The sequence below is a fragment of the Physcomitrium patens genome, chromosome 15 (genome assembly GCF_059467195.1).
Source record: "Physcomitrium patens ecotype Gransden chromosome 15, ASM5946719v1, whole genome shotgun sequence".
In the NCBI taxonomy this organism is placed as follows: Eukaryota; Viridiplantae; Streptophyta; class Bryopsida; order Funariales; family Funariaceae; genus Physcomitrium; species Physcomitrium patens.
The window spans coordinates 15555218-15569064 of NC_143424.1; the positions used below are offsets into that span (position 1 = coordinate 15555218).

Sequence of the window (13847 nt, forward strand, 5' to 3'; positions counted from 1 at the left end):
TTGACCATCCTCCCTCTCTTACCTGTTTACTGCTTTCTCGAAAGCCTTACCCGAAATTACTGCACCTTTCAATGAGTCGTTCTGAGATTCGTGTACTTTCTGGTCAATGCGAGTTCGGTATTGGAGCATTTGTGATGTTTGTGGATCATCATAATTCTGTAGGAAAACCAGATTTGTCATCACCACGAGCTCCTTTTGACCCTCTTACGCCACAATTGCGCCATAGAATCGTTCCTTACCTTGAGTTGCCTTCTTCTTTCCGATCTCTTAGCGACAGCGTGGATTTCAATGCAGTGAATATCATCTATCCTTGCAGGTCTAAGTTGTCTTCTGCCCACTGGAGCTTTCTGATCTCACGGCATTTGTCTTTGAAAACTTGTTTCACACATCACAAGGTGAACGTGTTAGAATGAGTCAACTGCATTATGTTTCGGTCACCCAATTTTTTTTAATGTCCGTCTAACGGTAGCAATCCCTAAGCGACCTGTTCCCTTTATCTCGATCTTTGTGCATTGCGTTGAATGCCGGTTGTCCTCATCTACCTCGTAGTGCTGGCAACTATTCCAAGTCTGGACCCAAGCACTACTACTCAGATTTGTACAGAGCTGGGATGCGGTAGCTTGGGGCTCGCGAAGGTCCCATGGAAGTTAAAACGGAGAATGGGCCCTTGTTAATTCATTTCTCACTAATCATACCAACCTCCGCTCATGGTCTAGGACTTCTATTTTTCTCCTAATTTCTCACATGGACTTATTGGAATGTGCTCACGATCTCTAGGTGTTAATAAGAGACAGGAGTTGAATCGTAGCGTCTTGTGGTGCACGAGACTTATCTACGTCATTCCATGTTTCACTCTTATCCTGGTTTCGCTGTTCTACTGTGAGGATCCATTGTTACAATGTGAAGACAGCTCTTACGTCGCCGTTGTATCAGCTCAACAGAGTGTTATCTCTATGATGGCGTCTCTCACTGACGCCACAGCAATGGAGGCAGAGCGAGTGCTAGTGGGAAGTAATCCTGAGGCCGGCCACCATGACGTCGCTACTCCCTCATCTTACTTGTTTGATACAGATAACGTACCCGTGAGCGTCTTCGAGACTCTAGAGCTCCCCGCTTTCCATGACATACACGGCAAGCTGGAACCTACAACCTCCACCATACAGTTAGCGCATGCAGCAACAGGCCGCATGAAGGAGGTAACTATTGTACCTGGAACTGTGAGGCAACTGGACAGAGTTTCGCAGAACAACGTTGAAGTTTATCCAATTTCAGAGCTTACCGGTCTAATTCGAAGCCAGATTTTAGATCTTCCTGACATTGCTCCAGAGGTATTCGAGGAGCGGCAATCTAGAAATCCACGGTTCTGTGAAGTGGTCCTGCGCTATGTCTTTGCTCCAAGAGGGCCTGGGGAAGCTCTGGAGGAGTGCATGCAAACCGCAGAAGTTGTGAAGAAGGTCTTCACTATCCAGCCCTCCGTGTACTCGAAAGCCGAATCCCGCGCTCTCAAAGTGGCTCAATACCGAAGAGCTGGTACGTCGTAACATGTCAAATGCATTCTCTCAGGAGAAAGATATATCATAGCTGTTTTGCTTCAACTTGTCTAACTTTGATCACGGATTGGCGATACAGAATTGCAGCTAAAGTTGGAAACCCTGATGAAAGACAAAGTTGCCCTCGTTCCTCCGACCCAATTCAGTGATCCAGTTGTGTACCAGAGCTGGAAAATGAAAGAGCTACAGATTCTCTCTAACCTTGTCGACCTCTTCGGCAACCTTCCCACCTTCTCTGGCGGTGTCCAGGTGAAGATTCTCTCGGGGGAAGGATTGAAGCTGGAGACTTTTCCCAAATGTGCTGCATCAATGCTTAAGAAGAAGGTGGTTGAGAGACATGTGTACTGCTCTGTCACAATTCTGCCTTCTAGACTTGGGACCATGCCCTCGCCGGTGGAGACTGAAGATGATACCGTTGAAAGGACCCCGGCTTATTTCAGTGAGGTTGTGAGCTGCGTAGAGGATGCTGAGTGGAATTCTCAGTCGCCCTGGATTCCGATTTGCAGGTTCTACTTCTATCTAATCTTGGCTATGAGTGCAAGTATTTTGTTTGTTTGCCTGCTCTAAAAAGTGATGCTACACGGGGTTTGGGTTTTGGTACAGAAGACTGAGATTGCGCACATGGGTTCAGATTTTGGTCATTATTTTTATTCTTTGGAACTTTGCAAGGATCAATAGTGGATACCAAGCTTGATTCGGAAGGATCTGATTTAGGACTTCACAGTTTGCAGGAGAGGATCTTGATCGAAGTTTGGGAGAAGTCTGACTTGGTAGTTAGGAGTGAAGAATTCGCTTCACGGCCGAAACCACAGCCACAACCGGAGGTTGTCATAGAGAATAGTAAATTGACCAACATCCGCGGTATCTTCAAAAGGCAAAGTACCTCAAGGAGGAAGAAGGTACTTCCATATTAGTTTGGAAGCGACAAAAAGCACGTTGAAACAACGGCATCTACCAAGTCCATTCCGTCGTTGGTGTATTCTCCAGTGGCCACCTGGAAAATAATGTGTGGGAGATGTGTAAAGTTTAAACAATGAACTAACTTTTTGCGAGACCATTATTTCTCTACTGTTCATGTGTCGGAGTGGTGGTGTTCAACGAACACAACCTCTTTCAGCGAATCCTTGGCGGCTCTAAAGAAAATTGAGACAGAGGAACTCCTACATGACCGAAGAAAATTGGCTGACTGTGTTTGTGTATCGTCTCAGGTCGCGCCTTGGAGTGGAGATATTTTCCTTGGGCAGGTGATCATTTCATTCAATCACATTGAATCACAGGGTCTTGCTCATGGCGGTGTTCAAGGGCAGACCCCTGCAACATCTTACGTGCTTGCAGACGAGAGAGGAAAGCAAGAAATGAGCACCTTGCAACTTCAGTTCACGTGTTCCTGTGAACGATTCTACAGGTACAATGCAACTCCTCGATTTAAAACAAAAGTTGCGATTCTACTTGTGGAAGAATGTTTATATTCTCTCTAGTTTTATGAAGAGGTAAGTGCTTGATACTAGCTGGTCGCATGTGCAGGGATGCACCCTCAAACAAGCTTTTGTTGATGTCTCCCGTGGAGGATATAGAGACTGCGTATGACAATTTAGTGCGCTTGTCCTTCCATGCTGAAAATGAAGGTAGCGTATAAACTCAGTGCCGCCCATTCTGAAACTTGACTCGGAGTTGGAGTTTGTCCCGACAAATTCGTCCCGACAAACTCCACTTGGAATATCTGACGTTACTCCAAGCTGAATAGTCTTACTAACGACCTGTTCTCTGTGGACCTTTGTTTTGATAGCACTTATGAAGCCAGTCGTCAAAGCTATTGAACAGTTTCAGTCTTTATTTCCCGGAAGTAGGTCGAAGGAGGTGATTTCAAAACTCATAGAACCACTCGGGCTCGTGTTAAGATGGGATCCAGATCCTGTGAAAATCTTCATACCTCTCAAGAGCTTCATACAGGTATTATCTGGATAAACTTTCAGCTTGCATGTTAACAATTACACAGTTCCACGTGTAACAACTTCAAGTTGTTCATGTCCACAATCTTTCGTTTCTATTTATGAAACTTTTGTGGTGTTTCCTGACGAGAATGCGTTGAAGTGAGGAATTCTACCTGCAATAGTGGATTACAGTGTTAATTACAGTACATTTGGGACCATTCAGGATTCTTGTGAAAGGCGTGTATATCAGCATTTCTTTATAAATAAGGATGGCAGAAAATTGGAAGAGTTAACTGCCGAATCGATGTTGGAAGCAGTGAAGCTGGTTCGCTCTGATCTTGCAGAGCAGGTTACGACATACACAAAAGCATTCCCAAATGGGTTCAGTTTACCTCAAGTTACGGCTCCCGTTTACTACAGATTGGTATGCACCCTCCAACAAATCAAATCAAATTCCTTCGTCCTCGTCATTAACTAATGTAATTTTGTAGCATTCCCTTTAATCGAACAGTAGTTACAATAGATACTCTAGGCTGCAGTGACTGCATCGATATTAGAGCTGGAAACGGAGTACCGAAAGGCATGTCTACTTAACGAATGACTGTATTGAGGTGTAGGTGTGTCACTACATCTCCTCTTATATGAAAGAGAGCTCTCCATGGACCCTATTCAAACAACATGAGGTAAACTTTGATCATCCATCCAAGCCAGATGCGCTTCTAGCAACTGTTTTAAATCTTTAATGTTGCATGGACGTCGCTGCATGATTTGGACGCCGAGTATCTGTATGTATTGTGCGTTTGGGTAGGAGCTACAATCTTTCAGTTACAACATATACCAGTAGCACGGAGCTGCAAGACAGTTTGATTGTGGTTTAGAGCAGAGCTTTTCGGAATATAGTGGTTGCCGTGTCCGGTTTACATATGGTGGTGTTGAGAGAATTGTAGCAGGATTTTTCATGAACCTAGTGTAACTGGCTCTGTACTCGCATTCTTTTGTTCAGGAATTGTTGAATGAGTTTATTCTACTCCGGGGGGATGTTGAAAAACTTGGACTTAAAGCCCAGGATTTTGGCATAGAGGACCTCTTCACAAATCACCTTGAGCATTGGATAGGCTCACTTGCATCTCGCATGACACAGTAAGTGTACTCAAGCGTATCTTTTCCAATTGCTTCTCCAACCAGCATCTAGCTATTTCTATACTGAACCCTGCCCTATCTCTGTCAAGTTTCGTGAATAGAAGCCTGAAGCACAGTTCCAACCAACCCGAAATGTTCTATAACCCAGAAATGTGAGTGTCGCTTTTGTCAAGTTCGCGGCTGTCCTAATTATCGTCGTTTTGAGAATTGATAGGTTACTATGGCAATTTGCAGTTTGGTGGACTCAGCAGTTTGCAGAGAATCTTGGGAACCGCTGAGCACTCAGCCCTTAATCTCCATCTCCGTTATTGGTATGCTTCTCCGAGAGTTTCTTTCTGAGAATGTATTTATTCCCACGCATCACCTTTCTTTGATACTTAGGAATTATATATGATTATGATTTCTAAGAAAGAGATTTATCGTTCTGAATGTATTATTGGAAGCAGATTTGTATACGATGGTTGGCCAAGTGGTTGATGACGTAGCAGTGCGGCTAACGTCATTTTTAGTCAAGAATGAAAACATGTACATGATGGTGGATGCTTTATGCAAATGCATTCATGCATACGTTGACGCAGTTGAAAAGCACTGTTTACAAGGACTACTCATAGACGTCAGTAAAGATCACGGCAACGGTCCTCATGTGTCTAATTCTCTTGGTTGGCCGAGAGCAGTATCTATTCAGGTAAGACTTATCTTATTTCTTCGTGAATTTGAGCGAAACCTTTCATAACCCTCATGCCCATTATCTTGCTCTAGAACCATATGCTTAAATTCTCTTTGGTTCATTTAGATGATCAGAACTTATTTTTAATTTATTTCTGTTATCGGACATCAAAATATCTGGTGGTCATCAAGGCTGAAAAAGTCTCATGAAACCCTGTTTTCTTCGTTGAGAGACCTCGTAGTAGTTACAAAGAAGCTAAAGAAAATTTCTCTGCGTGCAGATGAACAACGTCAGTGCAGTTCTCGAAGAACAACGGAAGTTGAAATCCGTTCTTATGACGAAGTGGCAGAGTAGTAGCTTAAATCCCGAATTCCTTAACGGGTTTTCAAAGTTGGAGAACTTAGTGCAACAGACCCTCACTGAGCTTATTACTGCAGCTTTGGAAAGCACACAGGTGAGGCAACCAGAACCATTTCTTTACAGATATTTTGTGTGATCCTCGACATTCGATACAATATTCAATACTACATCATTATGTAGCATTACTTGAACCAATATCTCAGAATTAATGCTGCTGTGCATTGCTCTACTGCGAGTTTCCTTCGCCAAGTGACAAAACTGAGATGAGTCCAGCCACTCGTTCGTGTACAAATGTCTGATTTTTAATTTTCCTGTGTGCAGGGTAAATTCAAATACTTTCTTCTGAAGGAAGATGTTGCAGAGTGTGATGAGGAAACTTACCCAATCGAGCCACAGCTGCCGTTGGTTAAAGCTTTGGACCACGAGGTGAAGGTCTTGCGTTTATCACTGTATCCTGAGTTGATGGAGCAGTTTTTAAGAGTAAGTCTCATTGATTTTACCTTGGGGGTTTGTATAGGAAAGCTAGACCGAGTTTATGTAAACTGTTTACAGATTCTAAGAGCGAAAATGAGGTATCCTGCATGGGCAGCCAGCTCACCACCTACGTTTGCAGAACTTACCATGAGCGCTGTCGTGGTGCATGGAAGGGATGGTACTCAATCTCGATAACGATCATGAACCTATCACCGAAGTGCAGTATCCGAAGCTTGGAAAGGTTAACGACGCCCTTCACAAACACTTCCGTGCTGTGCAACTTAGAACCCCTCTCTCCTCAAAGGAAGGATCCACTCGACTGCACAAGATTTTGGCTTGTCGTTCAATGGAACCTCAAAAACTACGTGATGTGTTTTCAGAAGCATGGAAAACTTACCGGCGCAGATCAGAGCCCGGAAGGATTATTTCTCCAAGAAACAATACCGAGGCTCAACGCACCAATAACGTTTACCGACTCCTGAGCCAGACAAAATCACCCTCCAAATCCCCAGCGAAGTCACCAGCTAAATCCCGTAAAGCTGCAAATGGTTTCATTATGGCGGGGCCCAGAGCAGACACTCAGCTTCATGTCCTTGATTATCTTTCAATCTTGAAGAGCTACAGTGATCGTAAATCCAGAGATTTAGTACTGTCTCATAGCTCAACTGCTAATTCCAAATACATGCAGGTTCGTTTTGTTTAACTTTCATGGTCATAGAAGTTTTAATGTCAACTTGCCACGTGTTACTGTCAGGTACGATCACAATATAGTCGAAAAGTTCCAATTTTTTTGTCGATACTTGGGATATGATCCTGTCGAAGTACGAGTCATATACTTCTAAAGTAGAGTGTTCTAATTCAAAGATAGCATTTATTCCAGATCGAGCTCAAACTTGGAAGAGAGAAGACGTTAGCAACGTCTTCATGCAGGTAATATAGCTCAGCCATCATAGTAGAAGGGTATTGTTTTCCCTACATAACCATTTAATGCCACCTTCGGCAGGTGATGCCTACATACATTGTCTAAAGTGGGGTGGTTTTCCGAAATTGGAGCAGGTTGTCTGGAATCATTCCTGGGTTATTCTACGTAACGCCAAAGCGTGTCTGCTTCGTCAAGTATCCGGGGGTTCCGAGCGAAAGATGGTGCTCGTCATTTCTCACATTCGACAACATACGACAAATCGTAGTTGTCGGTAGTGACATTCTTTTGTTCGTCCCCCTAAATGGTCATCGCATCAAAGTCAGCCGGATTCTAGATCGTGATGCAGCTCTTGCCGTCATTCACCAGCAGGTATAATCTCACCACTGCTACTCATTCAACAAATCTATCATCTATGCGGCACCGTGTGATTCCCGTCAACTGTCTGTGAATTATCTCACATGGGGCTTTCACTAAGATTCAAAACATGATGAATCTTGTCCTGGTTGCTCTTCGGCAGTTAACACACCCTGCGTGCAACTTGTCAACAGATTTCAGGTACGGGAATCGACGTGGAGAAGCACCTGGCTCTCATCTCTTCGCAAAGTTCTACCGGCTCTGATATCAACCAAAGTTAAGAACTAGCATTGTGTTGTTCACCGACTTGGTAGCGTGGTATAATGAGACACACCAGTGGTTTGCTCTTGCGTAGTACCTTGCAGACCTACATTTGCACTGTTAGTTCTTTACTTGCAGGGTCAGCATCTGCAAGTCTAGATTGTTTAGAATCGGTAGCAGACTAGTCAGGGTTGATCAAGCTCTGTGCCCAACTGTTTCTAAGTGCCCTAGACCTGATCGTTCACCTCTCCCACATGCATCTCCTGGTTTGTGTGCTGCACATGATAGTGTTAATAGACTAGCAGTGTTTTCTAAATCAAGATTTTTGTGGAGGTTCTGAAAACGTTATGCAATGGTTTCTTATCCATCGTGATGTTCTGTGATGTTTATATGGTTGAGCACATGTTTCTTTTATTACAGGTATAGTAGTAAATTCCGCGATTCGTGTACATAAATACTTATATATATGCTTACACACATATTCTCACATATTTAGAATGTTGTTGGCGGTCTCTGTAGGAGGATTTTTCTAGTGTTTTCCTCTCCATTTAATATTTTCGTAGTTGGCATATCTTTCAGAGACAAATAGATTATGCATTTATTTTAATATTTATAAACTTTTTTTCAACGACCCCCACAGCAAAATTACCCAAAATCGAGACAAAGATTTTGGTCATGTCGGAGACATTGTGTGACACATAGTGTCCCATTTGCAGACAATATACGTTGAACTACAAGTTTGAATGGCGGTTGAAACCCATAATATTAGGTGAATTACTGTTTCTTTGCAGTAATTAACTAGAGTACGATCCTACCAAGAAACAAGAAACAACAAGTGAGAGATGTAATCCATATTTTAATAGATGTTCCAATGTTTGAAAGCCGGGTTATGAGGTACAGAGGTTCTTTTCAACACGTAGAGGTGGTTTCCTTTAAGTAGTAGTAAACAAATTGTTGTTCTTCAAAATCTAAATTAACAAAAAAAAAAAAAAAAAAAAAAAAAAAAACATAATTGTCATAGTTATACAATTTTTTTTGGGTTCGAGCCACAAGCACACCCCAATTTGCTATAAGCACACTCAAGCACACTCATTAATTCCATACACACTAAGGCTTCTGATTGCCTCATCCGGATTCCTTTTCTCTTGTCCTGGCATGGGTCCCAGTCCCTCTTTCTCTTCCTTTCCCCGGCCTGGATCCAGGCCCCCTTTCCTCACTTCCTTGACCCGCACTTGCGGTAAAGTCTGTACATTCCGACTAGTTTAAATGGATACTAGTCTGCAGATATCGACTGGTTTAAATGGTACCAGTCTGCAGATTGCGACTAGTTTAAATGGGTACTAGTCTCATCATCAGTCATCAAGTTGTGTTGCGCTAGTGATGGTTTGCAGAGATTAGTGGTTCTGGGTTGTTTGGTTTCAAGGGTGATGCGCGATCCATTCCTCGTCTGTCGGGCTGGATTTGTCAAGCCGGGTTGGTTCGCTTACCTCTTCTTTCCTCCATAGCTGCATCATGTTTCAATTCGAGCCCCGTGTCCACTGTGGGCAGCTCGATTTGCAGCGCCACAATCAATCGCATGTGACCAAAGCTAAAATTAGGTGTCAATCTGAGGCACTGAAGTGTGGTACTCCGCCGAAAGGCAAAACAATTTCTAGGTGAGTGCTTTGATCTCTTCAATTCCCACTGCTTATCCAGCTAGTCAGTATTTGTTTGGATACCCTCGTACAGAAACCCTGAGAGGTGCGTGTGAATTTTGAGGTTGTGTGTTGAATTTTCTTGCGAAATTTTCGTGTCGATTTGGCGCGTTTGTGAAGTTTTGTTGAGGATTGAAGTTAGAAGCTGTTCTTTGTATGCAGCCTCACCGGGGTTCCCTGCAGTGTTCCACGAACACCACTGTTTGCTGGGCCTTCAGACAGGTGGGGGAAATCGAAAGCAGTACAAAAAAGGCCTAGAGATGAATCTGTTCAGAAGGTCGTAAAACAAGAGCAGGCAGAGGGGGACAGTTTGGGAGGAAAGCGACCCACTCTTACAAAGGTTTGCTCCGTCGTTACCACTGCAGAGGGTTGTAGCAGGTCAAATTCCCCCGTCAGAGAATCTGGAAGTGAACAAAAAATTGTCGATACCTCACCCGATAATATCCTCAATAACTCACCGTCCTCGGGAAATGCCGCCATGGATTACGTTAGCGCTGATGAACCCACCATTTCATGTCCTGAAGCGGCAGACAGCGATTCTGCGAGGGCGGTGGGAAAATATGGCAATGGAACAGCTTCATTAGATGGCACAGATTTATTAACTGTCATCAGCCCTGACGACCTAGGTCCTCAATCTTTTCGCGATGAATTGGACAGATGTTGGAACAGCGATTGGGCGAGGGCGGTGGAGGACAGTCGCGATGTCACAGATACAATTTTTGCCACAGATTTTCAAGCTGATAAATGGGACAGCAATCCGCCAGGAATTGAGGATTCAGGGGACGGATGTAGTGTACAGGAAATTGGCGACAGTTGGTTTTCACAGGCATTAACAGACTTCCCTACATTGCTCCCCTCGAGTTTTTGCGAGGCCATGGCCGATGATGTTCCGACAGAGTGGGAATGCATACCAGAGGACTTGAGGAGCAAAGTCCTCCAAAGACTGGAAATGGAGGATCTGTTTCGTTTTAAAGGGGTCACAAAATCATCCAGAAATCACATTGAGAGTGATGAATTTTCTCACTTGCGCGGCGGAACTTACCCATCTGAAGGGTCATTCACGGCGATCAGTTTCTTCCTGAAGGACAAGGCATGGCAATGGATTGGGCTCGACATAAAATCAAAGCACTGGAGAAGATTGCCCACACTTTCTTGCCTTCCAGCCCCCGATTTCGACCTCTTCAAAGAATATTCGGTGGCAGGAGCTTCTGGCCTTATGTGCGTGAATGTTTCCAAGTCCTCAAAGATGGAGGAGATTGTAGTTTTCAACCCGTTGACTGGCAAGAAAAAGGTGTTACCACCCCTAACCCACCGGAGAAACCCGGTGCTCCTGCACGTGTCGGTAGACTCTGAAACCAAAACGTACAAGGTCATAGCTGCAGGGAGTTCGAGCGAAAGGGATGGGGGTCTCTCACGTCGAATAGAAGTATTCGACTCTCGCACATCCAAGTGGGAATTGCGACACGACCTCCCAACATGCGAGTTCGGACTGAACGAGAATCAGACTGGTGTTTATGTAGACGGAATCCTATACTTCGTGGCACATTTGGAAAAAGGTGCTGGACGAGGAATTCTAGCGTATGATGTGGAGAAGGATACTTGGTCGAAGGAACGAACTTGTCCTATCCCATCAGCCAAGGATTCAAATGTCCTGCAACTTGTAGAGAATAGTGGAAACGTGTATTTGTTCTCAGAGCAAGAATGCCAGCGTGTAGTCACGCATTGCATCGATGCTCTTGTGAAATCCGATACCAATGATGGTGGTGCGAAATGGCATCTGAAGAATGTGATTAGGGTGAAGAGTCGTAGTGGGCGGGGCTTGCAAGTGTACCCAGAGTATATGTGTTGCGGTTACGGGCCAGGCAAGCTCGTCATCTTCAACACGCTGCGTCGCGACGGTGTGGTCTACGACGTAGAAACTCGGATGCAGTGTGAGACGTTGCAAGCGCCGCCTGCCATTCATTCTGGGGACAAATTCTTTAGTTTGAATCCTTTGTCGTTCACTCTGCAACCGAGCTTTGCTTCGGATAATCTAATATAAAATTGTGCACAACGGTTTATGCAAAATTGTGCGATCCATAATCAAATTTATGTTCATAATGGGAATGCAAGTAAGAGGGCAGTAGAACACACGTTGTGAATAATTAGTATTTGTACATTTTTTTCTGTTTATAATTGTACAGAAATTTATTGTGAATAAAAGAGAAAGAGACGGTTTGAGACAATACCGCTGGAGATGCATTGAATGACCAAAACTGCCAATTCTTTCTGGTTCTTTTGTTTTTGGTTAAGGTTCTTTATCTCAACCCAATTAATCTTTAGACAACCTAAAGGCAGTCGGTGTGAGAACTCCACCTTTCGATCCTGTCCCCATTAATTCTTAAAATTTTCAAAATTAAAATAAATTAATAAATCAATGGAAGAGCTTGAATTCGAGCTTGGTATTTGAGCATTTTGAATCCAAGCATCAACTTTTTGTTGTCTTTTGTTAAACCCAAGGATATAAAGATGATTACACAGATACAAAATACACAATTTGCATGCTAGACATTCGCGTAATAGAACAAAACCGAACTTTTTATCACCCCGACAGACGAATCACTAAAAGTCGACAGCACACGTTGACGCTACATATCAATCGACCAATCCCTTGGACTCTTTTCGGATAAGCCACCTGCAACCTACCAGCATATCAATATGAAGAGACCTAAAAATGGCCGGTGGTGACTCGCATGTGAAAACTTCGCTGGAAATTATGTAGGCTCCAGGTTACGCGCACATCATCCTTGCGTGGACGCCCACCTTGATTGATTCAAGGTGTCAAAGCTCAGCTGGTCGTCTTTTCGTGCATCTTAAATAACTTTTTCCACAAGCAATACACTAAAATTGTGAATAACTAAGATAGGGTCACCGACATGTGTAACTGCTCGACCGTAGCAATTGGCGCAGCAGACAACGTGACAATTGTCTGTATGCAGGAATAGTACAATCTTGAATGATCCACTTGCATTACTATTCCTGCTTACAGACATTGTCTGTTTTACACATCGAATAGTAATGTAATGCTTTGCAGACACCCCGCTGTTCCACGTTGAATACAGACTTTGGAATTTTTCAGTGGATCGACAGCTTAAATAAATTCTAGATGCACCACGTCTACCGGAGAAAATTTGTCATGCTCAACAGAGTCGAATATCGGCATCCCATGGGGTTTTGACCCACAGATTGTTTCGTCATCACATCGTCACAATGAAACTTAGTGCGCGATGTAGTTTTGGACTATTCTGTACTTATCGCGTTTGCATTGATTCCAGTTCTGAAAATGTTACAAAAGATTTTATACCTTATTTCATCGGTAACTCGGGAGCAATGTCGGAGTTGTGGAATCTTCTTTGTAGAATATTGTGACTAGAATAAACTTATATATAAATAGAGAGTGCTGCTCCTTCCACCATAGTTTTTGTTACCGCCACCACAATTTGCCATCCGTTATTTGTTATTGTAGTTTTTGTTACTGCCACCCAACTTATTCTCATTAACTCTTAATTAATTTTTTCATTAAAATTAAATTATCTTTTTATGTAATTAAAAAATAGAATGTGTAGAAAATATTAACATAAATTTTATTGGAATTAAAAAAAACCAAAGAAATATGTTGAATAGGTGGCAAGTTGGGATGACAATATCAAAAATTGTAGTGGTATTAACAATATTCTAAAATATATACATATATATTTATGTAATAATGGTAATCCTTTCTTTGAAATATATGTAAATGAGAGATTCTATTTAAGTTTATAACTTAATTAATTTGATATATATTTTAGCATCTCATTATTTTTATAATAAAAAAAAATATTCATATTTTTGTTAATTATTAGAATGAACTTAGATAATATGAAGTTAAAATAAGAAAAGTAATTGGTTTTTTTAAAAAAACACAACCTATATTTTATTAGAAGATTATAACCTTATATATATATATATATATATATATATAAGTATATAACCTTATACATATATATATATATATATATATGTATATAAATGCATATAGATAAATAGAATATACAAAAATTATTTCATATGTTGAATTTTTCTTAAATTTAAATAAAGTTGAGATATCTTTTAGTTTTGTACACGATAACATTTTTAAATTAAAAAAATCATAATTTGATAGAAAAATTTAAGAAAATTGGTATTTATTTAATATTTTTAAATTAAAAAATTATTAAAAAAATTAAATATAGCTTTATGCTTGATTTTTACAAGTTTGAACTAATTTGGTATAATAGTAGTCAATTGTAATTAGAATATGTTCAATGGATCTTAGTGTAAGGAAAATAAAACTTATATATATATATATATATATATATATATATATATATATATATATATATATATATATCAATAAAAATGAAGAAGATGCATATAAATTCCAAAAGATTCAAGAATGCAAAAAATATATAAAAAGACTTTTTATAATATTTTTTA

At 41.6% G+C, this 13847-nt stretch overlaps 3 protein-coding genes across 3 annotated transcripts; all 3 read left to right on the forward strand.

Moving 5' to 3' along the window:
- The first annotated feature begins 322 nt into the window (after window positions 1–322).
- On the forward strand, window positions 323–6402 carry LOC112292070 (uncharacterized). Its single transcript, XM_024540204.3, has 15 exons — window positions 323–395; window positions 778–1530; window positions 1630–2056; window positions 2275–2449; window positions 2759–2955; window positions 3075–3175; window positions 3337–3500; window positions 3705–3905; window positions 4099–4164; window positions 4485–4621; window positions 4856–4932; window positions 5068–5306; window positions 5569–5742; window positions 5970–6128; window positions 6262–6402. The coding sequence occupies exons 2-15, from the start codon at window positions 954–956 to the stop codon at window positions 6271–6273; spliced, it is 2706 nt and encodes a 901-aa protein (XP_024395972.1). The 5' UTR covers window positions 323–395; window positions 778–953; the 3' UTR covers window positions 6274–6402.
- On the forward strand, window positions 6289–8026 carry LOC141044449 (uncharacterized). The gene is made up of 4 exons (XM_024540203.3): window positions 6289–6810; window positions 7003–7052; window positions 7179–7413; window positions 7593–8026. The coding sequence occupies exons 1-4, from the start codon at window positions 6289–6291 to the stop codon at window positions 7677–7679; spliced, it is 894 nt and encodes a 297-aa protein (XP_024395971.2). The 3' UTR covers window positions 7680–8026.
- An 889-nt stretch (window positions 8027–8915) lies between these two features.
- LOC112292006 (uncharacterized) lies at window positions 8916–11420 on the forward strand. Its single transcript, XM_024540068.3, has 2 exons — window positions 8916–9314; window positions 9516–11420. The coding sequence occupies exons 1-2, from the start codon at window positions 9172–9174 to the stop codon at window positions 11392–11394; spliced, it is 2022 nt and encodes a 673-aa protein (XP_024395836.1). The 5' UTR covers window positions 8916–9171; the 3' UTR covers window positions 11395–11420.
- Window positions 11421–13847: the final 2427 nt, after the last annotated feature.

Excerpts from the sequence above, each read along its gene's own strand:
- LOC112292006 (XM_024540068.3), top strand. The coding sequence starts at position 9,172 with ATGTTTCAATTCGAGCCCCGTGTCCACTGTGGGCAGCTCGATTTGCAG. Across the intron at positions 9,315-9,515 it reads AAAGGCAAAACAATTTCTAG|CCTCACCGGGGTTCCCTGCA; the intron begins GTGAGTGCTTTG and ends CTTTGTATGCAG.
- LOC141044449 (XM_024540203.3), top strand. The coding sequence starts at position 6,289 with ATGGAAGGGATGGTACTCAATCTCGATAACGATCATGAACCTATCACC. Across the intron at positions 6,811-7,002 it reads CTAATTCCAAATACATGCAG|ATCGAGCTCAAACTTGGAAG; the intron begins GTTCGTTTTGTT and ends CATTTATTCCAG. Across the intron at positions 7,414-7,592 it reads TTGCCGTCATTCACCAGCAG|ATTTCAGGTACGGGAATCGA; the intron begins GTATAATCTCAC and ends ACTTGTCAACAG.
- LOC112292070 (XM_024540204.3), top strand. The coding sequence starts at position 954 with ATGATGGCGTCTCTCACTGACGCCACAGCAATGGAGGCAGAGCGAGTG. Across the intron at positions 1,531-1,629 it reads GGCTCAATACCGAAGAGCTG|AATTGCAGCTAAAGTTGGAA; the intron begins GTACGTCGTAAC and ends TTGGCGATACAG. Across the intron at positions 5,307-5,568 it reads CGAGAGCAGTATCTATTCAG|ATGAACAACGTCAGTGCAGT; the intron begins GTAAGACTTATC and ends CTCTGCGTGCAG.